The sequence below is a fragment of the Cervus elaphus genome, chromosome 25 (assembly GCF_910594005.1).
Source record: "Cervus elaphus chromosome 25, mCerEla1.1, whole genome shotgun sequence".
Taxonomy (NCBI): Eukaryota; Metazoa; Chordata; class Mammalia; order Artiodactyla; family Cervidae; genus Cervus; species Cervus elaphus.
In genome coordinates, this window is record NC_057839.1 from 41,288,964 (window position 1) to 41,315,371 (window position 26,408).

At 43.2% G+C, this 26,408-nt stretch overlaps 3 protein-coding genes and 1 non-coding gene across 19 annotated transcripts in view; 2 read left to right on the top strand and 2 right to left on the bottom strand.

The window, feature by feature from the left end:
- Window positions 1–17,465, bottom strand: part of TTC23L (tetratricopeptide repeat domain 23 like) — a 73,937-nt gene extending 56,472 nt beyond the window's left edge. For 2 of the 3 annotated variants that reach the window (XM_043887407.1, XM_043887410.1), the window contains exons 1-4: window positions 17,336–17,465; window positions 15,542–15,616; window positions 10,671–10,860; window positions 5,483–5,606 (exon numbers count right to left, since the gene is read on the bottom strand). In XM_043887407.1, the coding sequence (XP_043743342.1) occupies window positions 5,483–5,606; window positions 10,671–10,860; window positions 15,542–15,616; window positions 17,336–17,376 (430 nt within the window). In that variant the 5' untranslated portion in view covers window positions 17,377–17,465. Of the gene's footprint in view, window positions 1–5,482; window positions 5,607–10,670; window positions 10,861–15,541; window positions 15,617–16,910; window positions 17,037–17,335 lie in introns of those variants that run through there. The other variant, XM_043887409.1, reaches the window with a different exon arrangement.
- Window positions 16,388–16,460, top strand: TRNAG-GCC. The gene has a single exon. It is a non-coding gene; the product is annotated as a tRNA-Gly (tRNA).
- Window positions 17,191–25,054, top strand: LOC122683629. 2 transcript variants are annotated; one of them, XM_043887411.1, is made up of 3 exons: window positions 17,191–17,589; window positions 18,025–18,105; window positions 23,247–25,054. In XM_043887411.1, exons 1-3 carry the CDS (start codon window positions 17,388–17,390, stop codon window positions 23,273–23,275), a joined length of 312 nt encoding a protein of 103 aa, XP_043743346.1. In that variant the 5' UTR covers window positions 17,191–17,387; the 3' UTR covers window positions 23,276–25,054. The 2 variants fall into 2 exon arrangements, 1 of the variants encoding a protein (XP_043743346.1); XR_006337791.1 differs by lacking the exon at window positions 18,025–18,105 and having other exon boundaries at window positions 17,224–17,589.
- Window positions 24,081–26,408, bottom strand: part of RAI14 (retinoic acid induced 14) — a 160,910-nt gene continuing 158,582 nt past the window's right edge. For all 13 annotated transcript variants that reach the window (XM_043887396.1, XM_043887393.1, XM_043887402.1 and 10 more), the window contains one exon: window positions 24,081–25,976. In XM_043887396.1, coding sequence (XP_043743331.1) covers window positions 25,899–25,976 — 78 coding nt within the window. In that variant the 3' untranslated portion in view covers window positions 24,081–25,898. The remainder of the gene's footprint in view (window positions 25,977–26,408) is intronic.

Genomic DNA, 26,408 nt, shown 5'->3' on the forward strand with positions numbered 1-26,408 from the left:
CTTTTTGTTCCTATACCAGTTTTTTTTTTTAACCAACTAGACAGAGAAGGTAGGGTTCATGACTTATACTTCTTTTTTGGTGTTTTGCAGAACTTATAAAAGAGCCTCAGATACTTGGAAAGGCCCCAGTAAGAACAGGCTAACAGATTAATTCATTGCTTCATTAAAAATAGGAAAAGCCTCAGGAAACTGCCTGTTCATATTACTATTTCCTCTTAAACACTTGGAAACAGCGGTAACAAGGTGACCGGCCACCCTGTTGTTCTCCACCTGCCCTTCTCTCAACCACGGAAGCCCTAGCCTCAGGACGGTTCTCATCAGGTCAGCTGATGACAGAGTTCCACTTCTAGTGTCCCCTTACTCTATTTTACCAGCCCACAGCCTTTTATACTCTGCTTTGCAAAGGTCTTGTTTTCTCTCGTATTGACTTATGGACTCATCGCATCCATTGCTCTATTTTTAAAACCTTCAAACTCTCTACCTGGCTCCTTCCTCACTGCGAGAAATCTTCCCAAGTCTCCTCCTCTTATAAATTTCATGTCTTTTCTGCCTTCCCTAACTACCCTCTATTACCCCCACATCACTTTAACTATGCAGGATGTGACATACATAGTCTAGACTGCTGGCCCCTGTGCCTTGCCCTCACTCCTGGGATCTGGCTTCTGCTCCAACCCTTCTGCAGGTTCTTGTGAGGTCCCCAAAGGCATCCTATTGAATCAGTGTGTTCACGGTTTCTTGCATCCCCATCTCATGGCAGCATTAGACACCCTGACTGCTGGCTTCTCCTCTTGGCTTCCAAGGTACTGCACTAACTTGATTCTCCTTGATAAACGTCTGACATTGCTCACTCTGCCAGGGTCCCCTGTTCCCTCCCATAAATGTGTCCATTCTCCAAGGACCTGTCTTTTCACTTCTTCCTTTTCTTCTCTCTTTCCTCCCAGAAGTTTTATCAACTCCTATAACTTCAACCTTGGCCTTCATGCTTATAATTTTCCATTGCCCCTCCCTACTTCTGGTCTCAAATATTCCTCCATGCTTATGATTCCCTTCCTTTCTTTCTGAGTTCTGGTCCCAGTTTTCTAGCACCTAGTTAAAATATACTTGTGGCTTTTGCTATTGCAACTCAAAATCAGTATATCAAAAACCAGATCCACATTTCCTCTTCCACTCCACTTTCTTTCCTGATCTGCTTGTCTCTGACAGTGGCACCTTGAGAGGCCTGAAACTTCACGGTCATTTTGGGGCCTCACTTTTCCTCAACCCCAAATCCAGTGCCATGTCTTGCCAATTCTTCCTTCACAGTCTTTTGGAATAGGCAGTACATACCCATGGTTCAAAAGTCAAAATTTTATGCAAAGGTAAATGTTGAGAGATCTCACTTCCACTTTTATCCTCGTTTACCACAAGCAACCTCTAGGTAACTTTTCTTTCTTGTGTTTCCTTCAGTATTTCTTTATGGGAACATAAGCACATATTCTCATTCCTCTCCCGTCCTTCTCACCCAGAAAGAGGCAGGTTACAAACACCATCCTGCATGGTGCATTCTCTGTCGCCTAAAGATGTATCAGGAGATCCCTCCCTGGTTGTAGACAGAACTTCCTTGTGCCCTTTCTAAGACTGCATACCCCCACTGTACATGAGTGATTCATGAGTATATTTGGTTGTTTCCAATCTTTTATTATCATAAACAGTGCTGCAAAGAATAATCTCAGCCAAACTGTCTCATCCAGGTTATAACTGTAGATTCAGGAAAGAGTCCCAGAAGTGGGATTTCTGGCTCAAAAGGTAAGGGTATCTGTGCATCGCAGACTCTCAAATCCTTACCTTCTCACTTATGGCCCTGTCATCAGCCTGAATTTATACCTAGATGTTAACAGCTAGATGAGATGGCTTCCACTCCAGTTATCATTGCTAAACTGACCTTCCCACAGGCCCACTTTTATTTATTCACCACTTGCTAGAAAATTTCTACTAGTCCTCCTTGTTTACCAAACAAAGGACTAGTTCTTCAGCCTGCCCCCAGGTGCCCTTTCCCGGCTCACCTAAGCAATCCTCAGTGTAGAAAGCCAGGCTGCTGATTGCTTTCTAAACACACATTGCACCTTCCCATCTCCAGGCCTCTGCCCAGGTTTTGTTATTCATCAGAAATGTCCACCCCGTCCTCTGCCCACCCAACCCCAGACATTTTTCAAAGAGCCTTCTTGAACGGCATCTCTTCCTGAATCTATCACTAACTACCTTCAGCAAGAAATGATTTCACCCAATGACCCCAAGGTCCATCTAGTCAAAGCTATGGTTTTCTCAGTAGCCATATTCAGATGTGAGAGTTGGATCATAAAGAAGACTGAGTGCTAAAGAATTGATGCTTTTGAACTATGGTGCTAGAGAAGACTCTTGGAAGGTCCCTTGGACAGCAAGAAAATCAAACCGGTCAATCCTAAAGAAAACCAGTCCTGAATATTCACTGGAAGGACTGATGCTGAAGCTGAAGCTCCAATCCTTTGGCTACCTGATGTGAAAAGCTGACTCACTGGAAAAAACCCTGACGCTGGGAAAGATTGAAGGCAGGAGGAGAAGGGGATGACAGGGGATGAGATGGTTGGATGGCATCACTGACTCAATGGACATGAGTTTGAGCAAACTCTGGAAGATGGTGAAGGACAGGGAAGCCTGGCATGCTACAGTCCATAGGGTCAGAAAGAGTCGGACACAACTTAGCAATTGAACAACAGCATCCCCAAAGCCCTGTATTTAAACCAGTCACATAGCATCTGCCTTCTGGTGCCTTCTTATCATAGTTGTCTATGTGTAGTTCACCTTCTACATGGTTGTAAGTTCTCTAAAGGCCACGACTGTGCCTTCTGTACCTTATAGTTCCCAGAGTCCTCTTCACAGCATCTCCTATATACAAATGTCTCATTAAATACTGCAAGACTGTTTATTGAGAGAAATCAGTCTTCTGGCTTGAAGCCCTTCCCCCAGTACTGGAAAAGGCTCCCAGGGAAATGAGGCAGGCCGGTCTGCTGGCCATAAAACACGGACATGTGCAGCGAGGCATGAACATGCACAGATGCATAGGTCCTGCCTACATGGAAGCCTGGCTCATAAATTCTGTCCATTTTAAAGCAGTTGCAGAACTAATGACAACAAAACGAAGTGGAATTCAGCAAGCACTTCATCCCTCTTGAAGGTTTGTGATTTTTCAAAGCTTTTGTTATTTTATTTGAAGGACCACAGACTTTTTAAAAAAGTTAAAGTGAAGAAATTGGGTAAAGCCTATACTTGAAATAAAAGACCCTGGGCTATTCTCAAGGAAAGGTCATGATCATAACCTAGAAAAATTCTAGGCTAGGCTTCAGAAAGTCTGGGTGCAAGGTTGAGCACTATTATATTATGTGGACACTTAACCAGGAAGTTGGTTTTCCCATCAAGAAAAAACAAACACACAAAAAGACCTTCCTTAACTATAAGCAAGGTGAAAAGACAGCCCTCACATTGGGAGAAAATAATAGCAAATGAAGAAACAGACAAAGGATTAATCTCAAAAATACACAAGCAACTCCTGCAGCTCCATTCCAGAAAAATAAATGACCCAATCAAAAAATGGGCCAAAGAACTAAACAGACATTTCTCCAAAGAAGACATACAGATGGCTAACAAACACATGAAAAGATGCTCAACATCACTCATTATCAGAGAAATGCAAATCAAAACCACAATGAGGTACCATTACACACCAGTCAGGATGGCTGCTATCCAAAAGTCTACAAGCAATAAATGCTGGAGAGGGTGTGGAGAAAAGGGAACCCTCTTACACTGTTGGTGGGAATGCAAACTAGTACAGCCACTGTGGAAAACTGTGGAGATTCCTTAAAAAACTGGAAATAGAACTGCCATATGACCCAGCAATTCCACTTCTGGGCATACACACCGAGGAAACCAGATCTGAAAGAGACACCTGCACACCAATGTTCGTCGCAGCACTGTTTATAATAGCCAGGACATGGAAGCAACCTAGATGCCCGTCAGCAGATGAATGGATAAGGAAGCTGTGGTACATATACACCATGGAATATTACTCAGCCATTAAAAAGAATTCATTTGACTCAGTTCTAATGAGATGGATGAAACTGGAGCCCATCATACAGAGTGAAGTAAGCCAGAAAGATAAAGACCAATACAGTATACTAATGCATATATATGGAATTTAAAAAGATGGTAACGATAACCCTATATGTAAAACAGAAAAAGAGACACAGATGTACCTTCTCACCCAGAAAAAGGCAGGTTACAAACACCGTCCTGCATGGTGGACTCTGTGGGAGAAGGCGAGGGTGGGATATTTCGAGAGAACAGCATCGAAACCTGTATATTATCTAGGGTGAAACAGATCACCAGCCCAGGCTGGATGCATGAGACAAGTGCTTGGGCCTGGTGCACTGGGAAGACCCAGAGGAATCGGGTGGAGCGGGAGGTGGGAGGGGGGATCGGGATGGGGAATACATGTAAATCCATGGCTGATTCATGTTAATGTATGACAAAAACCACTACAATATTGTAAAGTAATTAGCCTCCAACTAATAAAAATAAATGGAAAAAAAAAAAAAGACCTTCCTTTACAGGAAAACTTTTCCCCCCTCCAACCTATGACTCCAATGTGGTTGCCCATTCATGTGGCGGGAAGAACTGTGAGTCAGAGAAAAGAGGGCAGTGCTCCCAGCGTCTTTTGTGACATGACTTGTTTACCTGTCTTGAGTCAGTTTGGAATCTAACTGGAAAAGCAAAACTCAAGGTCTACTGGGGCTGCTCATTGAAAGTGTTGACTTCAGAAGATGAAGCCCAACCTCCTTCCACAGACCCACTCAGTAATCTTTCTGAAGAAAGGGGGGCTGCGTCTGCCTTCCCTCGGTTCAGACAACATCCCCCTCACATGCTTCTGTACCTTCCTCTTGGTTTCAAGTTGCCCTCACCTCCAGTCAGAATTTCAGAAACAGTTTCCTAAATTGTCTTCCTGAATCTGTGCTCTCCCAGGGCCCAAGGAGTTTATTTGTTGGTGCCAAACCAACTGCCAATGACTTGTTGATGGACAAATCCACGGGTCTCTCTTCGGCCTTCACCCCATTTGACTTCTCTCCGCCATCAGAACCTGCTGAAATCACACTGAGCTTCTTTTGAAATGCCTTCTTCTCCCTTGGCTTCCCTGAGTTGGCCCTTCCTGATTCTTCTAGCTCCTCACTGGCTCCGCTCCCTCTACCCTATTTTGTCCTTCAGTCTTCTGTCCTCTGCCTTCTTTCCTTCATTATTATTTTTATCTCTTAAGACCCCCATCCTACTGCCTGCCTCACCCATGGGCTTTCCCTTCTCTTGACAAGCTGTGCGTTGGGGACAGGATGGATCCTCCCCTGGTCATCCCCACCCCCACTGCAGTTGTGTTTGCTCAGCAATGGTTCACCCACCCACACCCAACTGGGAAACAGAGTACCTCTCAGTGTCAGGTAGCCATAAGCCAGGGTGGCCAAAGCCTGTGCACATTTCCAGTGTTCTTCCCCAAAAATAATCCGAGAAAGGATGACACAGCGAATCAGCTCCTTATTTGCTTCAATGTTCTGCAGAGAGCAAGCAAGTCATCATGCTTTCTGGAAAAGAGGAAAATCCCCGGCCCGCATCTCATCACAGGAATACAGGACTGCATCCACTGTCATCTTTTTCCCTCCTCCCTGCTTCCCATCCCACAGCCAATTCATCAAGTCCTATTAGCTCCACCTTACTACTAAGTCCTGAAGCTAAGCTCTTTTCTTCATTCCTGCCATGCATACCCAGGCCAAGCCACCCTCACCTATGACCTGGGTGACCTCAGCCCCTTCTACTGCCTCCACCCCTGCCCCCCCCCAAAAGTTAACTTTCTACATCACAGCCAGAGGGACTTATTTTCACCTCTCACTGTGAAAAAATTTAACAGTATGCAAAAACGGAATGGACAATGACTCACTTAGCTGCCTCAAGTAACTACTCATGGTCAATCTTGTTTCATATCTATGCTCCACATGTACTCACCCTCTCCCTCTACGGCTCTGAAGCAAATCCAAGATACTAAGTCATCTCATATTTCATAAGTACCTCCAAAAGATATGGACTTAGAAATACGGGGTTGGCCAGATAGTTCGTTTGGGTTTTTCTGTAACATCTCAGGGAAAACCCGAATGAACTTTTTGGGCCAAACCAACAGAATCACAAAATCATTATCACACCAAAATATTAACAATGATTCCTTGCTATCAAATACCTACTGCCGGGAGCCGTTATGGGAGGTCCCACCCGTGACGAGGTCATGAAGAAAATACTGGACAGGCAAGGCCGTCCGGGATCCCATCCATGACGAAGTCATGAGGAAAAAACCTGACAGGCAAGGCTGTCTAGGATAAGGGACCCTCCAGATCGGTCTCGGCCTCTACCCCACCCTATATCCTCCCCCCTTTTCTGTTGTTGTTCTTGTTTGCCCTGCTGCGAATTCTTGTGTTGCCTGCCGAGAGCTCTCCTGCTCCTCTTTCACTAAATAAAGACCAACTTAAAACCCTAATAAATCTCCTAGACGCTGGTACCCTATGAAGCGGCCAGGGATGAAGAAAATGCTTCAATTCAAACTCTTTTGCTGGCATTCTGGCTTGTTTGATAAATGTGTGCTCTCATTGCAAAAAATGCTCATGATTGTTCTAAACATCCTAAGCACAGTATGCTAACAAAAGAAACTATTAAGCATAGGCCCCTTCGCGGGGTGACAAAAGCTCCACAAATATTATAGCCACAAATGTGCCTAATAGAAAATAGTTCAGATAGAGATTAGCTGGTGACTTCTTGCAGGTAGTTAACTTTTAGACTAAGAGCCTGTTTTGTGCCATATCTGCTGTTTTTGCAATCCTTTGCATTTCTGTTCTGTAAAAATGTAACCCTATCTAATTCCCATGGAGATGACACCTAATAGAAAAAAAAATAGATTAACCACAAAAAAGACAGGGTCGGCTACTGAAGTTGCTTTAAGTTGCACCAGGTGCAAGCCATAAATTGTCAACAGGCCTGAAAGCCAAAAGATGTTATACATAGAGATTAACCATAATAAAGGCCCTAAGAGGCACAGAGCCCTTTGGGGAGTGAGGAAGCCCTATTAGAGAATACAAAAAATATTGTTTTAAAAGTGGTTATTAGATCAACGTTTGATTGATGTTAATGTGCTGAGGTTGTGCAGTGGAAACTATTGTTAATATAGTTGGAGATCTAGAAAAATAAGAGTTTAGCCCTAGTGTAAAAACAGTAAGATAATTGTACATTTTAACCAGGAGTGCTAAACAGGGGCTCCCTCACCAGAGCCGCGGAGTCTTTGTGTGCTAAACTTTTTAGATAAATTTAGCTGAGAATTTCTGCAAAAAGACTGACTTTTATGTTAACAGGATTGTATTTCTATTATGTTGCAACCTGCTGTATCATGAGACTGCCACTTTTCTGTTTTCTGCTAAGCTCAAGGCCAGAAGATAATGTACAAAAAATCTATGGGAAAAGACTCTCATAAACAAAAATATACAGAGCACACCTGGTTTCGTGAAGGACAAGCTGATATAATGTTAAACTAAGTCTGTATGCTTACCTGCCCCTTAGAAATGTACCAATTTAGGGTATAAAGGCTACGGTGAAAAATGAAGCAACTGCCAGACTCTGCCGCATATCCTGGTCTGGTCTCTCTCTCTCTCTTTCTCTCTCTCATTCGCCGATGCCGTTCATCCTGAGGGTTCCCCTGGATCCTGCTGGGGCTGGACCCCGGCAACCTACTCCCATATATCTAATAATTACCTCATAGTTTGCAGTTTGATTGTCCAAATACTGAGATCTATCTCCTAAATCTCCTTTAATCCATGGGTTCCACCTTTATTTCTAATTCTTTTCATTGAAAATTATTTATGGAAGAAACTGAGTTACTTGATTTGTAGTGTTTCCCAAAGATGGAAACTGGATTGACTGCATCCTTATGGTGTTACTCAACATGTCCTTCCATCCTCCATTCTGCCTTTATATCGGTCATTGGATTTAGAAGTTTGATTACCTTTAGCTTTTTTTTACCCAAGCAAAACTACTGCATATGTTCTACCATCAGAAGACACCTAACCTCTGCTTGTCTCTTGCTGATGAAGGCACAACTGTATGAATAAATCTATAAAAGATAACAGAATGATGATATCCTAATTCTATCATTCCTTCTTCATCTGTTAGCTGGACTAACTTTATAAAAATGAAATCTCCCCTCATCTACTTCTTGGTTACCCAACAGTACAGTTCATATCAGAAGGATAGAATATATACTTTAATCTTTCCCTTAATTTACCAGCTTTCCAAATAATGAGTTCATTCACTAGCACCCACCAGTGGTGACCAAGTAGCTAGGTGCTTATCATTCTTTTTCTTCTCCTCCTCCATCTTTTTCTCCTTTTTCTAATTTTTATTATTATTTATGATCATAGGATTTTAAAATATATCTGATGTTCCTGAATACAGCGAACTACTTTCTAGCTCAGGGCTTGTACACCTGCTGTTGCCCAGCCTGGGACACTCTCACAGATCATTACCCTCTTGTGTCATTTTCATTTTGTTCACCCCAGAGAGGCCTTCCTTGGTCACTTTATCTAAAACAGCCTCTCACCCCATCACTTACTATACCCCATTACCAATTTTAATTTTTTTCTTCATGGCATTTACCGCTCTGATATTCCATTAACTAAAATTTTCTGCCTATGATCTGTCTCCCCAAATAGAAAATAAGTTCCCCAAGAACAGTTTATTCCTCAAATTCACTACTGTATGCTCCATGCACAGAGGAGGCCACTCATTCGGCACTTGTTGAATAAATCATCTCTCTACTGGCAAAGATAAGGATGGGGTGGGGAAAAGAGTCCCTGGCCCTGTAGAATTGATGGGCAGAGCTCTCAAAATCACAGACTTACATCTTTAACGCATAGATGTCAGTAACTTTACATACATAGTCACCAGGTAGCTGCACTGATTGACAAAGTCAGGCACTTATTTTGATCCAGGAATTTTGATCTTGATCCTGACATTTACTGACTGTGAGGTTTAGGGCAAGAACACCCTGAGTCCCAGCTTCCTTTTCAACTTAGAGATCTATACCACTCACCTTACAGAATTACTCTAGAGGAAAGTGAGTCAATATCAAAGGGATCCGAATCTGTTCTGTATTATCTGACTGTAATCCCCTTACAGAGTAACACAGAGGAAGTCTAAGGACTGTTCTCTTCTGACCCCCGTGACCCCCACATCCTTCCTCACCTTAGACTTCATCCCTCTCAGCTCAAACACACAGAGGCAAACAATGTTAGAGGGACATTTCCCCTCATGCTTTAAAAACAGCCATTCGGTCAGAACATGTGAGTGTTCTCCATGGGCCAACCGCACACTAAGTACTAAGTTCTATTCCGAGGAGGAAGCATAATACCATGAAAAATACCTAGAATGGGAGTCCAAAGCCTTGAGTCCTTTCCTGGCTCTGGACATCGTGTATTCATCCGTCCCCACACTTCCTGTCCTGGGGACACAAGCAACCAATATGGGCTCCAGAGGTCAGCCCAGCGTTCCCACTGCCACCACCAACCCCCCTGTCCTTCAGGGCGGTGAGCACTGGGGTGGGCTAGACTTAACTCCTCAATCTCAATCTCTGTCATTATCCAAAGTAGTCTAGGAGCTGTCAAATCTTAGAAGTTCACACTTGCATTCCACAGCAGTTGGTACTTGTCTTTCTAGAACTGATCATTCTAGCCTAGGCTCATGAAATACTAATGGGTCAGGATGATGGTCCTTTCCAAGTTTCTGGGTAGTTTACACAGGTAAATTTACAGATATATCCATCCAGGGAAGTATCAACTTCTGTTGTCTTCTGAGATGCCTCTCAGCCTTTCCTAAGCCATCTGCACACTTTCACGCAAGTACTTTTCCCCTTGTTTGGGAATGGCTAGGAAGTCAGTAAGTCAGCATAAGAATTCTTTGTTGATAAATAATGCTCTGGGAGCAGGCTGGTGCCTGTGTGTTAATCACGAGGGTCACTGACAGGCTGTCTCATGTTCTTGGACTTTGAACACTCCTGCTAAACATTTGCTCTGAGGCCGTAGTTCCCAAGTCCTGGCTTTGCTCTTGGAAATGGATACCTGGACTCCCTGACCTCTGCTGCTACCACCCACTTCCTGTCCTTTGGTTTCCTTAGGATTCCACTGTAACCACAGGCATCTTACCATATCCTTGCTAGGCCTGAGCCTAGACTGCGCCTGGCTACCCTTGTTCTCAGTCTCTTGCCTCACTATCCTGGACTTCTTGTTACCCAAAAGATATTATCCTGAAACCTTTCAGGAGAAATCAAAAACTGTTTGTTAATTAAAAGAACCAAACAGCAACAGGAAGACCCAACATCAATTTTCAGTTTAAAGCCAAGAGCACAAATACTCCAAGGAAGTATTTAGTGACCCATGTGTGGAGCTGGAAGGTGGGCTGGCTACCAACTACGCTCTGCTCTGTTCTCTCCCACTTATACAGAAATATTAACACCTTCCTTCACTTCATGGCCTTCATGGACATGGAAATTTCCATTTGAAAAGGGAAATCCTTGTGAATTTTTATTTTACCTTTTTCCTCTTAATCAGCTGAGCTATTTTCTTCTGGGATTGGGCCAATTTCTCTTTGGGATGAGACATACAGTCTATGGCCTTCTCCTTGGCTTTGGTGTCTTCCTCACTCTCTTCAGATCCACTAGTGGGAGATGACTCATCTGTTCGCTGATGTTCTGGGATCTTGGTTTGCTGGGACCTGTGGGTACTAGAGAGGGACATGGAGTGAGGTTTGACCTTTGCATATCTCAAACAACGTGGCACTGAAGGACAGAGCCCTCCCAACATGGGGCTGGGGATATGATCTTTAAAACAGACCTGAAGAATAAAGCCAAGTAGCAAGCTCATTTCACCTGCAAAACCCAGAATTAGAACAGCAATGTAGTGGTTCAAATGAAACAGATTTGTTGAACTACCCACTCAGCTGCAACTCTGCGGCTTACCAACCATAAGACCTGAAGTTATTAATTTGTTTCTCTGTAAAATGAAGTCAATATGAACACTCACCTGATGAGGTTATGGGATTAAGTCAGGTAATACTCATAAATCACTTAGCACAGTGCCTGCTATTTAGTAAGTGCTCTTTTAACATTAGCTATTATTATTTTATGAGCTCCATGACTTCAGGATGTTGAATTGGAACATCTCCAAGATTCCTAGTGTTCTAAATTCTGATCCAAACCAGGGGCAAAAATGGACACAGTGAAATAAGCTAAAGGGAACTAACATTTTGAGGTTGGAACTTCACATGTCCTCTTTCAAATTTTTAAAAGCTTCACTATAAACCCTAACTAAAAGAGGATGTGGTTCCACCAAGGAGAAGGGAGGGGAACGCACACTGGGTCAAGTGCAGACTCAGGAGAGAAATGACCTTTTCAATTATTAGGAGAAAAAAACAATAAACCAAAAATGTGTTGAAGAAAGAGCTGAGTGGGTTGAAAAATCTCCTCCCTCTTCCCCAGCACCCCTGCCCCACCCCTAACACACACATACACACATGCATACACAGACAACGTAAATCTCAGATTCCAGTGCTAAACATAATTATGAATGGGTAATTGATGTGATAAAGTCCAAAGAGTGACTCCTATGTTAACAAAAGAGATAACCATATTCTAACTCTACCAGAAAAATCATAAAGTGATCCAGAAGAAATAGAATTCTAAGATCTTAAGAGGAACAGCAGAAATTTTAATTAGAAGTAAGCTCCCCCAAAGAATCACCTTTGTATTCATGATAGCTTTTAAAAGCTCAACAACTGCATAGTTTTCTAAAAAATTTTATCTTCCTTTTCCACTAATTAGATAAGTAATGAATGCTCACTGCAAGAATACAAAAAGGAGAAAATTTAGAAGGAAAATAAATGTCAAACGTAAACTTTTACACCAGGTTCGAATAAATGACATGTTAATATCCATCCAGAGTTCTGTTCTCAATAACCTATATTTATTTAGGCATGTGGGTAAACCATGTGGACAGGGCAGCAACATTGCTTTAGGCCCAGGCCCAGGCCCCGGCAGGACTGCCCTCAGCCCACAAACACAAGTGTGCTTTCAGACGACGTGCAAAAACTCAATGGAAAAGGGAGAGAAGCCTGGCGGAGCCATGACATTGGGAAACAGGAGTTAAACTTGCCTGATCTCTGCCTGGTGAATTCCATACTCCCCCAAGACCCAAATGGAGCGTCACCTCTGCTGGAAATATCGCACTGGAGTAGCAGTACAAACACCCTCTACAGGCTTGCGAAAGTTTCCTCCAACTTCGACTATAGTGCGAATCACACTACAGTCTTTTTCAAAATTTGTTTTGTTTCTGAGACTTCTTTGCTTCCTAGTAAGTAAAATCCACCTGGGCTGGGACTGAGTCTCATTTCTTTCTAAGAAACCCTGATACCTGGGTCACAGTAGGAAAAAATAACTGCTTATTTAATGATGAACAAATGAATGGAAAAAGGAAGTGTAAGGTCTTCAAGATGCCTGAAAAAGACTGATGATAGAGGAAATCTGTGGCAAGAGAGCCTAACTCAAGAAACTCACAGAAAGAAAACTTAGTCCCTCAACAGAAGACCTTGCTTAGGCTGCATATTTCATATACCTGGAGCAGAAGTTCAATCTATTGGGGTCACCAAAAATATTATTAACTTTCTTTCAATATTAAAAACAATAAGCCCAAGCTTTAATAGCAGGGCCTCAAAGGAAGAAGAAACGTTCAAGTCTTGATAAATGACTTGAGACTGCAAAGCTCTGAACTAGCTTTGAATTTGTTGCTGTGAAAGGTAAGAAAGATACCTGGAGAAAACTGACCAGATAGATATCTCAAAGGATAGTCAGAATAAAAAGATTAGGCCAGGGATTTCCCTGGTGGTCCAGTGGGTAAGGCTCTGCACTTCCAATGCAAAGGAAGCTGGTTTGATTCCTGGTTTGGGAACTAAGATCCCCTGTGCTACATGACCAAAAAAAAAAAAACAAAACATATATATAAAGATTAGGCCAGTTAAATGAATGATCTGCCTTGCTAGGTCTCTAACTTATTCTATATATTGCCATCATAAATATGAATTCTTACTAGTAAAATTAGATATGAATTATCTGACTATTTCCAAGATACTCTACTGTGCACTCAACATTTTTTCTTTTTTTAAAAAAATACTTATTTTATTATTTGGCTGCACTGGGTCTTAGTTGCAGCATGCAGGTTCTTCATTGCATCATGCAGGATCTTTCGTTTTGGTGCATAAACTCTCCAGTTGTGGTGAGTGGACTCAGTTGCTCTGCAGGGCATGTGGGATCTTAGTTTCCAGACCAGGGTTTGAACCCATTTCCCCTGCACTGAAACACAGATTCTTAACCACTGGACCACCAGAAAAATCCCTGAACTCTACATTTTTAACTTCAAGTTTTATAGTTATATAATCCTTAAAATATTTTATAAGATGGTACAGAATGAATTATACTAACATGTTAACCACTAGACACACTTAGCTATTAAGCACATGAAATGTAGCTGGCCTGAACTGAGATCTGCAGTGTAAAATACACACCGAATTTTAAAGACTTAATATGAAGAAAAATACTTCATTAACTATTTTATATAATATTATATATATATATAGTATTTACATTTACCTGTTTCTTTTTATTTTTTAATATGGCGACTTAAAATTTAATATTAGATTTTTGGCTAGCATTGTATTTCTACTTGATAGCATTGGTATAGAGCAATGGTTCTCAACCAAGGGTGATATTGCTCCCAGGGGATATTTGGCAATGTCAGGAGATAACTTTGCTTGTCACAACTGGGGTGGAGCTACTGACATCTCATAGGTAAAGGCCAAGGATGTTACAATGCACAAGATAGCCCCACAACAAATAATTATCTAATCCAAAATGTCAATAATGTCAAGGTTGAAAAGCCCTGGTATAGAGAAGTGGTTAAAGAATAGACTCTGAAGTCACACTGCCCAGTTTGAACAGCACTTACTAGCTATGTGACTTTGGGCAAACTGCCTAACCTTTCTTTAATTTATACTCTTCATCTAAAAAATGGGGTAATTACAGTACCTCCCTCACAGAGTTGTTGGAGAAATTAATTGAGTTAAAATATAAAAGTACTTAGAACAGAGCCTGGCACATAGTATTTGCTCAATAAGTATTAGTTGCTATGATGTAAAAATTTTAATTTACTTATTGTCTATTTCATGAAGGGCTTCCATGATGGCTCAGACAGTAAAGAATATGCCTGAAATGTGGGAGACCTGGGTTCTATCCCTGAGCTGGGAAGATCCCCTAGAGAAGAGAATAGCTACTCACTCCAGAATTCTTTTCTGAAGAATCCCAGGGACAGAGAAGCCTGGTGGGTTACAGTCCATGCAGCTGCAAAGAGTTGGACATGACTGAGAGACTAATACTATTTCATGAAACAATTTCAATTTGCTCATTAACTTTTTAATTCTCCATGACTTTATCAATCTTGTTAAAATTATCTTTGTAAAAAAGAGTTGAAACCTCCCTTAAATTAGGAAAAAACATTTCTTTTCCATCTTGCACGTGTGCGTGCTTCAACTAAGTCTTCTCCAACTCTTTGTGACCCCACGAACTGTAGCCTGCTAGGCTCCTCTGTCCCTGGGATATCCCCGGCAAGAATACTGGGGTGCATTGCCATTTCCTTCTCCAGGGTATGTTCCCAAACCAGAGATTGAACTCACATCTCCTGCATTGGCAGGCAGGTTCTTTACCACTGAGCCACCAGGGAAGCCCTTGCACAGGTGAAAGTGAAAGTGAAGTCACTCAGTCATGTCCAACTCTTTGAAAGCCCATGGACAGTAGCCTGCACCAGGCTCCTCCGTCCATGGAATTTTCTAGGCAAGAGTACTGGAGTGGGTTGCCATTTCCTTCTCCAGGGAATCTTCCGCACCCAGGGATCGAACCCAGGTCTCCTGCATTGTAGACAGACGCTTTACCGTCTGAGCCACCAGGGAAGTCCAGAACTGTGATTAGAAAACAACACAGAAGCTCAATCTTTCCTATAACACGCATGCAAAGCTTCTCACCAAGATTGGCCTTAAGTGGAGGTCACACAGGGAACTCTGCTCACTGTTATGCGGCAGCCTGAATGGGAGAAGAGTTGAGTTTGGGGGAGAATGGATACATGTATATGTATGGCTGAGTCCCTTCACTGTCCACCTGAAACTATCATAACATTGTTAATTAGATATACTTCAATACAAAGTAAAAAAAAATTTAATAAAAATGTCTACTAAATTCGAACATACTTTTAAAAAACATAAAATGTAAACACTGAAAAACAAAATCTTTTCATATATTAAAAAAAGTGAAGGTCCCAGTGCTTCAGGCCAGTGGAAAGTGATGCTAAGACTCTGTGGCACTTACAGATGGAAGCAGAAGTCCCAGTCGGTATCATTGGTGACAGTTGGGATGCGGATGGGGCTGGCTTGCATCTTCTTCCTACCAAGAATCACATGTGAGATTAGCTTCGGAAGAAAACGCTTAGAAGTCTGTTCTATTTTCCCTCTGTTGGATGCTATTAGCATTAAACTGAAACTGCCCAAACATATAACCCATCCTAAATCCACAAATAGACTACACACACACTCATGAATGGTGGACCTGGAAAGCAGAAATTAAAGACATTTGCCAAATTAAATCCCTGAGTTAAATTTCTATTGTTTAATTTTTACTCCACATTACCTCCCAATCTCTGACCTTTCCTACCCCTTTAGCCAACACATTTACATCTCCTGAATCATGGAAGCTGTGATCTCCTACTCAAGTCAGATATTGTTTTTGCAGATGACCAGCTCTCACAACTAACACACTAATAGTGTGTTTGTTAATTCTTCATGTCCCTAGAGACATCTATTTAGTAGGTGATCCTAGTTAAAGAGCTAAAACACATGCATCTATTTTAATTGCTGTCATTAACTGATGGAGGAAATAGTGAAAACTGATGGCAAAAAAAGAAAAAAATAATTTATATTATTTTCTAAATTGAACCCTTATGGTTATCCCCGTTGCTTAAATCCAATAAAAACGCAATGCAATTATTTATGAACATTAGCACTCACCAAGTCTCTCCTAATTTCACCATGCAGAAAGTCACTCATTCCCACCTGAGCCCTGAGTAGGTCTCTGACTAATGCTCCACCCAAAGACTAGAAGGGAAGATTCACTAATTTGTCTTTCTAATCTCTACTTTCAAAACTGTAGCCGGTGACTTCCTTGGTGGTCCAGTGGCTAAGGCTCTGCACTGCCAATGCAGAGGGCCCAGGTTCAATCGCTGGTCAGGGAACTAGATTTTGCAGGCTGCAATGAAGATTCTGAGTGCTGCAACTAAGACCAGGTGCAGCCAAACACACACACACACACAAACTGTGGCCGGGGGCGAAGTTCAAACATACACACATACATAAACTGTACACACACACACCCATATATATATGGGTGTGTGTATATGCATATATATAAACTGTGGCCAGGGGGTGAGGTTCTGACTTCTCAATCTCCTAAATTCTGTTCCTGTGAGATTTCCCATGGCCCTGAACTGTAATACCAAATTCTGGCCCCTCTCTCCAGTGCAAATCGCTTTCCTCTTTTCTGCAGTTGTCTCGCCTTCGTAAACCTTAACACATTTCAAGCACCGTCGGAGGTTCACCCTGGCTTCCTGTCAGCGGCGCACCGGCCGCAGAGGCCCTGGTCGGAAGAGGGCGAGGGCGGCCAAGAGGCAAGTGTCGCGGGGTACCTGGCGAAGGGCAGAAGGCCCGGAACTAGCCTTTCGGGCACCCTCTGCTCGCCTTCCGTGGGGCGCTTCAGTGTACTGGCCTCTGCGGACCTCGTTCAAGGCGCCACAGGTTGCCTTGCGGGAGCAAGACGCTCAGCTAGCTCTGTCTTCCGCGTCCGCCGCCGGGGTTTTGGCTTTGGAGACAATGGTGTTACCATAGGAACGGAATGCTGCGGGCGGCATTTAGCGTCCGCGCCTGTAGCCATGACGACGCGGGCACTTCCGGTCCTGCGGAATCCCGGGCTGCCCCAGCCAACTACAGCTGTTGCCTCCCCGGAGGCTTTCCGGTCCTCCCAAGCGAGATGAGGGCGTCCGGAGTCTCGTCCTGACACTTCCCTCTCTTGGAGCTGTACCGCCTACTGTTGTTTTTCTCAATTTGACTTTACCTCTCGGAGATGGAGATCCGGAAAGAGGCGATAAATCCCATCGAAGGATGGAATGGGGCCCCGGGCTCCTCGACTTTATTTAAAGCTGCGATGTACCCAGGCTGTATTCGGCGACACCCTGCGCCTCCCGCGCACCCTGCACCCTGCGGTTCCCCGGGTGTTCTGTCTCTCGGGGCACGGCGAGGAAAGCCTCAGAACTATTGACGGTGCTGGCGCCGTCTGTGTTGCCTCTCCTGGTAAAATTCGCGCTACACGTGAGTAGTGGAGCGGAGTGTAGGGAGTCAGTAGCTTAAGAAATGGTCCACTAGTTCTGCTAATGATTGGCAGGTCAGAGAATATTTTCCAGGGTACAGGGCACACTTGGCAAACACTACATAGCGCAAAGTTATACACCATGTAGCCTTATCCTACCCACCTTCAGTGGCCTGAAAGACAGAGTGAAAACATTTAGATTTGCCAGGTGAAGGGGCAGTTGTGGTCAATACCCAAATAAATGGCACTGGCTCAAGTAGCCTTGTGTTTAAGGAGTTGTCATGAACCCCACAATGAGTTAGGGGCCTATGACAAGTCAAATTGGAACTGGTATGTCCTCTCCTTTTCAAAAACGAGCAAGCTCAGTAGAGAGAAAAGGAAAATATTTACCAAGAACTTGACAGGTGGTGTTTACATTTAGTGTTTGTTCTTTCCAGTTCCTTTGTTGACGTTTAATTGCTGTTGCTCCTGGACTGCCAAGATAGCCTTTCTGGAGTTAGGTTGGAGGAGCTGTTTAAGTGAGTTTGCTTTTTAATATCCCATAAGTTTAAACCTAGATGGCCTATTAAAGCTTAAATCTCTACCCTCAAGCTCCTGAGCCAAAATTTCAGAAAGATCCCACTTGCTTTATTTTCTGTTTCCTAAAAGAATCCTCAGCATGAAACCACGATGAGAGCACTGAGCTGGGCTTTGAAATGGCAGAGTTCTGTTTTGGACTCTGTGCCCTGGGGCAGGTCATAGTCTAGGGGACTCGGTTTTCTCGCCTCTACTGTGAGAGTATTTGTACCACTTGCTTTCTAAAACCCCTTCCAGTCTCAGGATTTTGTGAGGTTAAACCAGAGATTTTTGTGATTCTATGAATAATATTTAACATGCATGAGGATAAAAAGGAAGAAGTTGTTTCCTGTTCTCTGACACATCTCCCTTACCCTTATAAGTTGGTCTTCGTTGAAGAGTTTTAATGTTCTGTCATGGTAGGAAGTGCCTATGAGATTGTTTCCAAGAGTAATAAAAATAACTTCTCTTTCCTGAACACTTGCTTTGCTGGTCCTGGTGAGAAGTGAGGTGCTGAACAGCCATTGAATTCTCGTTCCTAAAGCTAACACTGGTGCCATTTCCATTTAATTAGTTCTAACCAGAAGCACATTGCCCTCATATGTAAAATTAGAAATCAGATGAGAAGAACTTTAAAGACTCTTAGAGTTCTAAACCTGTGACTTTTGTTCTTTCCTTGCATTTCAACCTTGGCTACAGATGTAATCTTAGTTATGGAGCTGCAGGAGAGGGAAATATCACCACGTCCTGGAGTCTGCAGGAATCCTTAGGATGGACTGCCACATGAGGGTTCTTAGCTTAGTGCAAGAGAGAATTCAAGAGCAAGCCACAGTAAAGGGAAAGAAAATTTATTTAGAGAGATACACATTCCATAGGTAGAATTCAGTCGGCTCAGTGAGAGCGACCTCAGGGCATGGGGCCATAGGATTTTATGGTCTAAGTAATTTCATAGGGAGGACTCTTGCTATTTCAGGAAGTGTTCGTCATTCAGTCCTGTCTGACTCTGTGATCGCATGGACTGTAGCCCACCAGGCTCCTCAGTCCATGGGATTTCCCAGGCAAGAATACTGAAGTGTGTTGCCATTCCCTTCTCCAGAGGATCTTCCCAACCTGGGTCTCCTGCATCGCAGATTCTTTACCGTCTGAGCCACCAGTGTAGGGATTTCCCAGGAACTGGGCCACTGCCCACTTTTTGGCCTTTTATGGCCCACATCGGAACCAGCATGGCATAAGGGGAGTGATTTTTAGTATTACAATGAAGGTATAATGAGCTATAGATCAATGACCCGGCTATTCTTAAAGCCACCTTGGTTTCAGCTGGTTCCAGCTGGTCTTTATTGCATCCCAGCAGCCTCACTCCGTCATCAAGCATTTGTGTCCTGCCCTTTCCCTCTGTCTCAATAGTAGGTGTGCTTCAGTTCTGCTTACTGACTCTGAATTGAAATGCTAGTAATCTGAGACAGTGCTTTTATTAATACAGTCTGTTCACGCAAAGTTTCTCCCTCTATCCTGATTAAGCGTTGCTATTGCAGAAATCACATAGAGGAACCATGCGTAGAGGGTTCCTTCTAAAGTCTTCCAATCCCCAATCAAATGTGATTATCTCCAGATTATTCCAAACCCAGGAACTGTGAAACTTGAAGACAAGGACATCCAAATAAACTTTCTCATGGACGGTATAATTTCTTAAAACACATTTTCCGGCCTCCCAAGGCAGGGTTGGATGTCTTTCTTCCGAGCTCCCTTGGTGTCCCATCCGTGGTCTCATAGTCACACACCTAAGGCTGTTTGTGCTCCGTTTACTTGTGAGTTTCTCCATGTATCTGTCCATCCCTTTAAGGAAAAATACCTGCTGAATGCCTACCATGTGCCTGACACTGCTCTTTCTAAGCCTTAGGCAAGCAAAAGCAGGCAAAGCAATGAAGATTTTGCTCTCCTGGAGCTTCTGTTCTACCAGGTGAAGAAAAACATAGGGCTGCTAGTAAGCACCCTGCAAGTTAGAAAAAGGCAGGTGGTTTAGGGAATAGGCAGCAACTTTGTGTGAATTACAGAGAAGGAAATGGCAACCCACTCCAGTATCCTTGCCTGGAGAATCCCAGGGCCAGAGGAGCCTGGCCGGCTACACCCCATGGGGTCGCAAAGAGTCGGACACAACTGAAGTGACTGAGCATGCATTGTGTGAATTAGGAGAAAACCTTCTTCCCGCTGGTCTCAGGCCCCTGCTAAGGGGTCCAGCTTTGGGAAAGGAATGAACCACCTTCCATGGAAGTAACAAATTATACAAAGAAAAACAGCCCAGCATGGGATCTAGAAAGTGACGTGGGCAGGTGGGGAGGGCTGTGCTGGTTTATACAGGGTCCTTAAGGATGACTTCTCTGACAAGGTGGCATTGAGGAGGGACCACGGGAAATAAGGGAGCAAATCAGGCAAATGTCAACAAGGGCATTACAGGATGTTAATAGCAAGTGCAAAGTCCTGGGGACAGAGCAAATTTAATCGATTCAAAGAACAAAAGGTTCAACTAAGAATGAGAGAAAGAGGACTTCCCTGGTGTTCCAGTGGTTAAGAATCCGCCTGCACACAGGAGAGGACACCTCGTTCGATCCCTAGTCGAGAAGATTCCACATGCCACTGAAGCTGTGTGCCACAACTACTGAGCCCGTGCACCGCAAGTGAAGCCACCACAGAGAGAAGCCCGTGCACTGCGACTGGAGGGCAGCCCCCACTTGCCCAGACTAGAGAAAGCCCGCACACAGCAATGAAGGCCCAGCACAGCGAGAAAGAAATACGTGATGAAAGAATGAGCGCGAGAGAGACAGGAGAATGAGTCAGCCTAAGAGGAGATCACGATGCAGGGCCTTATAAGCAATTCATCCATCTAAACCTCCACCTACCCACTCATCCAATGAACATGGTATGTCTGCTCCGTGGCAGGGCCATTTGACCAGATGCGTGGTCCTGTGAGCAGGAGGTTTATATTCACCACTGAACCTTTAGCATCCAGCAGAGTGCCTGGCTTATTACTCATATTCAATAACAGTAAACTGTGTCATCTTCAGGAACTCCCCATTATTAGAGGTTCTGGTCTCTGTTATGTCTCCTATTGCTGCTATAACGAGTCATCACAGACTTAGCAGCTTAAAACGACAGGAATTTATTACCTCCTTCTTCTGGAGGTCAAACGTCTGCATGACCATGGCTGGGCTACAGGCTCTCAGCGAGAATTGTTTTCTTGCCTTTTCCAGCTTCTAGAAACCACCCGCCTTCCTTGGTTCTCGGCTCTTCTTCCATCTTGAGAGTCAGCAGTGCAGCATCTTTAAATCTCTGACTCCTTCCTCTGCTTTACAAGAGCCTTTTGATTACAGCAGGCTCACCCAGATAACCCAGGATAATCTCTGTATCAGGCTAATCAGGTCAGCTGATTAACAACTTTAATTCTATCTGAGAACTTAATTCTCCTTTGCCATATAACATAAACTATTTAAATTCCAGGAGTTGGGACATGAGCCTCTTTGGGAGGGTGTTATTCTGCCTATGAAGAGTGTGTTTAACCTGATTTAAATGTATAGGTTTGAAAACATCTGATGGTGACACACAGGTAATTCTTACTACCCTTCTCCTTTGTTAAATCCTACATTATTTGACCGTGTCCTGCTCCTCTGTCTTCCCTCCACATTCTCCACTAACAATCTGGTACACCCAGTCGCCATTCTTGAAATAGTTTCTTCCCATTTTTAGGGCTTGGCTTATAGTGAATGTGCAGAAATGACTCTTCCCTTCTATCCACCTCCATCTCTTGAGGATTTACTCCTCAAAGGAGCCTTTTCATCTGCTGGAACCCACCCACATCGATTGCTCCCTCTACCAGCTCCTGTTGGCTCAGTTATGGTGACTGTCATTGATGGGTTTTTGTCCTTTGCTTCACAAATATGCCACACTCCCTGAATGCTTGACAGTTCTCTGCCCTGAGCAGGTAAACAGAAACTGCTCTCGTGAATGCCTCTGTCTATTGCTTTTTTCAGCTCAGTCTCTGCCTTGCAGTCTGCCTTTTAAACCTTACATCACCCCCATCTTGGCTGGGTGGTGTTTCAACTGCTGTCAGCACCCAGCATTCCAGTTATGCCACATGGCAAAAGGTTATGCATCAACATATTTTGGGAGCATTTTCTCCACACAGCATATCATGTGTTGATCTTAAGATCGGTGAGTTGAATTATTAAAGGCTTTGGAGTCAGTCTGAAAGTTTACGTAAGAAAAACAAGTTGATGACTCTTACGAAACCCATGTGAAGAAAAAGACCTTTCTTTCTGACTGTGACAATCCACACGCTATTCTACTTTTTCCTTCTCTGCATTCTTGTATCACCTGATGGAAGCCAGTGTGCAAATGGACAATTTGAAAATTACCCAAACGATGCTCATACACATACACACATTTACACACAGCATAGTCATCACATCAGTTTTAGGGCTGTAAAATACTGGAAACAGACTAAATGCCCATCAATGAGGAGCTAGTTTAATAAAATACAGCACAATTATACTATGGAACATTATGCAGCAGTTAAAAAGGATGAGATTTGTGTGCTGACAAACAACAATCTCTTGGATATTTTAGGTGGAAAAAGTATGGTCCTGAAGAATGAATGAAGTGTCCATATTTAAAGAGGAAAGCAAAATGTTAGGGTGGCCAAAATGTTCATTAATGATCCAATACATATAGACACAGACTGTCTTAGGTCATTCAAGAAACTAAATAGCTGTTACTTCTGGGGAGGTCAGAAGGAGAGACTTACTTTCAGTTTATCTCATTTATCCTACAAATATACTGTGATATATAATCATTGAGGGATGATTGTTTCTTTTCTTACCCTGCCATTGGCATATGACAGTTCTTTCCATTTAAGAAGCCTGGTTTGGATTTATCTAAGTTAAGAACTCATTTGAGTGTCCCCAGGAAATTATTTTCTGAGTTGAACGGTTGGCCTTTGTTGAGGTAAGCTCTTTTTAGGGGGCATGCACTTGATAATTTAAAATAACAGTAGCCTCAGACATTATATTTTTGCATTATTTTCATTGGTATCTTTTGTCCTTTTTCTTTTCAGAGGGAGGAGGTGAGCAAGTGTTCAGTTGAGTATTATGGTGTGCCTTGGCAGCAGCAGCCCGTGAGCAAAGGGAGATGGCCTTGTTACGCTGTGCTATGAAGAATATGAGCTACTTAAATAATTGCACCCATTTCATTGTCATCTGGTGTTTTAATTATGATTTCAACCTGCAAGAATTCACCCTACAGGAGTTTTTTTCAGGAATGAATTAACTTTCTAATGTGACAGGATAATGTCTCTGACTTTTTAAAAATAAACCATGTGTATGTATTCAGGCTCCCCAGGTGGTACTAGTGGTGAAGAACCCACCTGCCAATGCAGGAGACATGAGAGACACAAGTTTGATCCCTGGGTTGGGAAGATCCCCTGGAGAAGGGCGTGGCAACCCACTCCAGTATTCTTGCCTGGAGAATCCCATGGACAGAGGAGCCTGGCAGGCTACAGTCCATAGGGTCACAAAGAGTCAGACAGGGCTGAAGTGACTTAGCACACATTTTTTTACTTTTTCAAAAATAGAAGAGAAAAAAAAAATCTAATGGGGATTTTTAAATGGTTAAAAAAAAAAAGACTGCAGATCAACTGAGAGGCAATTTTCAATGAAATAACTGTGATGCAAGTGTTCAAAAGTGGCTGATGATTGGGGGAGAGTTCAAGATGGTCCCAGGAGCTAGAAGATGGGAACGGTATGACATATTGCGTGAGAGATAGCAGACAACGGCCACCTGCTGATCACGACACATGGTATAAAAACCGTCACCCTGAAGAGCTACTGAGCTGATCTTCAGAAGCCCTACAGGGCATGCTAATGAAGGCGCCCAAAATCAACAAGGGAGATGCAAAACGAAACAAAAGTTTATTTTCTGCAGTACTTTTCTGTAAATTACAAAGGCAAAAGGCTAAACTACAGCATGTAACTTCAGTATTTAACCAGAGTACTTGAAATAAATATGCATCCTGAAACAAGATAAAAGGCTACACTTTGTCAGGCGTCCTACAAAATGTCTCAAGTTTTACACTCTGCAGCATTTCTGTGTGGGGGTGGGGTGGGGGTGGTTTTGTGTTTTCTTAAGTGCTGTGACAGAAAGTCCTTTCACATTTTTCTTTGGAGCATGTTCGAAATTGCTGAACTATAAACAACTTAAGAAAAGTAACACCAAGTTCGAAAGCCATTTCTGCTTCGCTGTCATTGGCCCTCATTCAGCACAGGGCTGCCAAGTGGCCTCTGAGCGCAGGCAGCCCCGTCAGAGCCGGCCTACACTTAACAGTTCTATACGTTAGAGACTTCTGTCTTCAGTTTACATCCCTTATAAGATCAAGGCCATAAAGGAAGCTGCAAGCAAGTCAGAAACATTTTTAACCTGAAAGTAAAGGGAACAGAGATGTTTTCTCCCAAGACCTTGGCTAGGCACCGTAATGTTTACCAGGATTTTGTGTTTCAAAGTTGAAAAACCCACTGGTACTCACAGTCCTTCCCAAGGTAATTTACAGGTGCTGGTAGAGTTGGGGCACTCAGAAATATTCAATGGGCTAAAGAGGATTTACTATATTTAGAGACGTGCTACAGTCCTAAGAACACAATGGTAGAAAGTCTAGGGGTGTTGGTGGCAGCTCATTTTGAGTGGAATATATAGCCACCTTCTGATATAGCTGAAAACGTGGAGAGAAAAGTTATATATATAAAGTCTTAAGCATGATTACCTAAAAAATACTTTGTTAATATAGTCTAATGTAAATTTCAGTTACTTAGGGATTTAGATATGAAAACATCTTTAAGAGCCAATAAAAATATTGTACAGGAAAAAAAAACACTTTTAAAAAATTGAGGTTAAAAACTATGAGGCATTTCTTTTGGCTGTAAACACACAGTTTACTGTCCCTTGTTGAAACACAAATGTTTGGATTTCCTGAGCTTCGTGGATAACAAACAGCAGGAGGCAAGTTTGCATAGAAAATTTGCAACATGTCAGCAATGTACTTAAGAAAGAACTTTTAAGGACAATTTGCTTTTGTTTTTAAACTTCATATTTAAGTTAATAGTGCTCATCTGACTGTAAGATTGACAAGCAGGGTGGTGAGAAATATAAGGCAGATGGGGAAAAAATGGAATTAAAGTTTTTAAATCCACAGGACATCATGATAAAGGATCTTAAGCGCATAGCGTGTAACTAGTGTCATACTAATTTGGTTAGAAATTAAGTCGTGTTTGGGGGTGGGGATGGGGCTAGGAAACCAAAAGTAAAGAGAACCCTACTGTGCTGAATGGCTCGGCCCGAGTGTAGGAACAGAAGCACGGCTGCATGGAGTGTCAATGTGTCATGCAGCCATGGAGCCCCTTAGCTAGGCAGGTACCAGGGAAGATGCCCCGCTGCCAGCACAGGGACCAGACACCTGGGCGTGACTGATGCCAGCTCTGGATCAGAATGGGTGACTGCATCTTTCCCCTCTGCTGCTCTGAAGTCTCTCAGCGGTTCTACGGAGGACGTTCTTCTCCAGGGACCTGTCCTCAGAAAGGAGTCTCTGGAAAGGGAAGAAGTTCTCTGATAAGGGTCACAGTGATACCACGAATGAGAACAATGGCAGTGGCTGCCGACAACTCTGGATATAACACAAAGGTGGACAGCAAGGGGCCAGTGTCCTGCCAAGGAATCCACTTTACTTCTTCTGGGACTGGTTCTTACACATGGTAAGGATTTGCTTCAGTACTTTTTGGACATCTTCATCCATCTGGCCCTAGGAAATTCCAACACAAGACACTCATTAGAATAACCTATGATATCATGCCTTGGACACAATTCATGTGGGACGTTGAGGGGTGGCGAGGAAGGAGGTGAATAAAAGGCAGAGGCTGCTGTCCCACAGGAGCATCAAAATGCAGAAAATAATAGGGGCAGAGGGGAGGCTGAATGCTTGTTAGAAAAGTGAGTGTCAAAAAGGTTTAAAATAAAACAAAATGACACTCATTAGAACCTAAATCCTGGCACTCCCTCACCTAGGGAGTGAGATGACTACCAGGCATAAGCCCTTAGATGCCCCCCTTGATCTTCCCAGGAAATGTGAGCCCTACCCATTCCCACATTTCCAGGAGGAACTGAGGCTAGTGAGGGCCCTGATCTTTTTCCTCCAGAGGACAAGGAGGCTGGGTATCCCAGCAGAGCCCTCAAC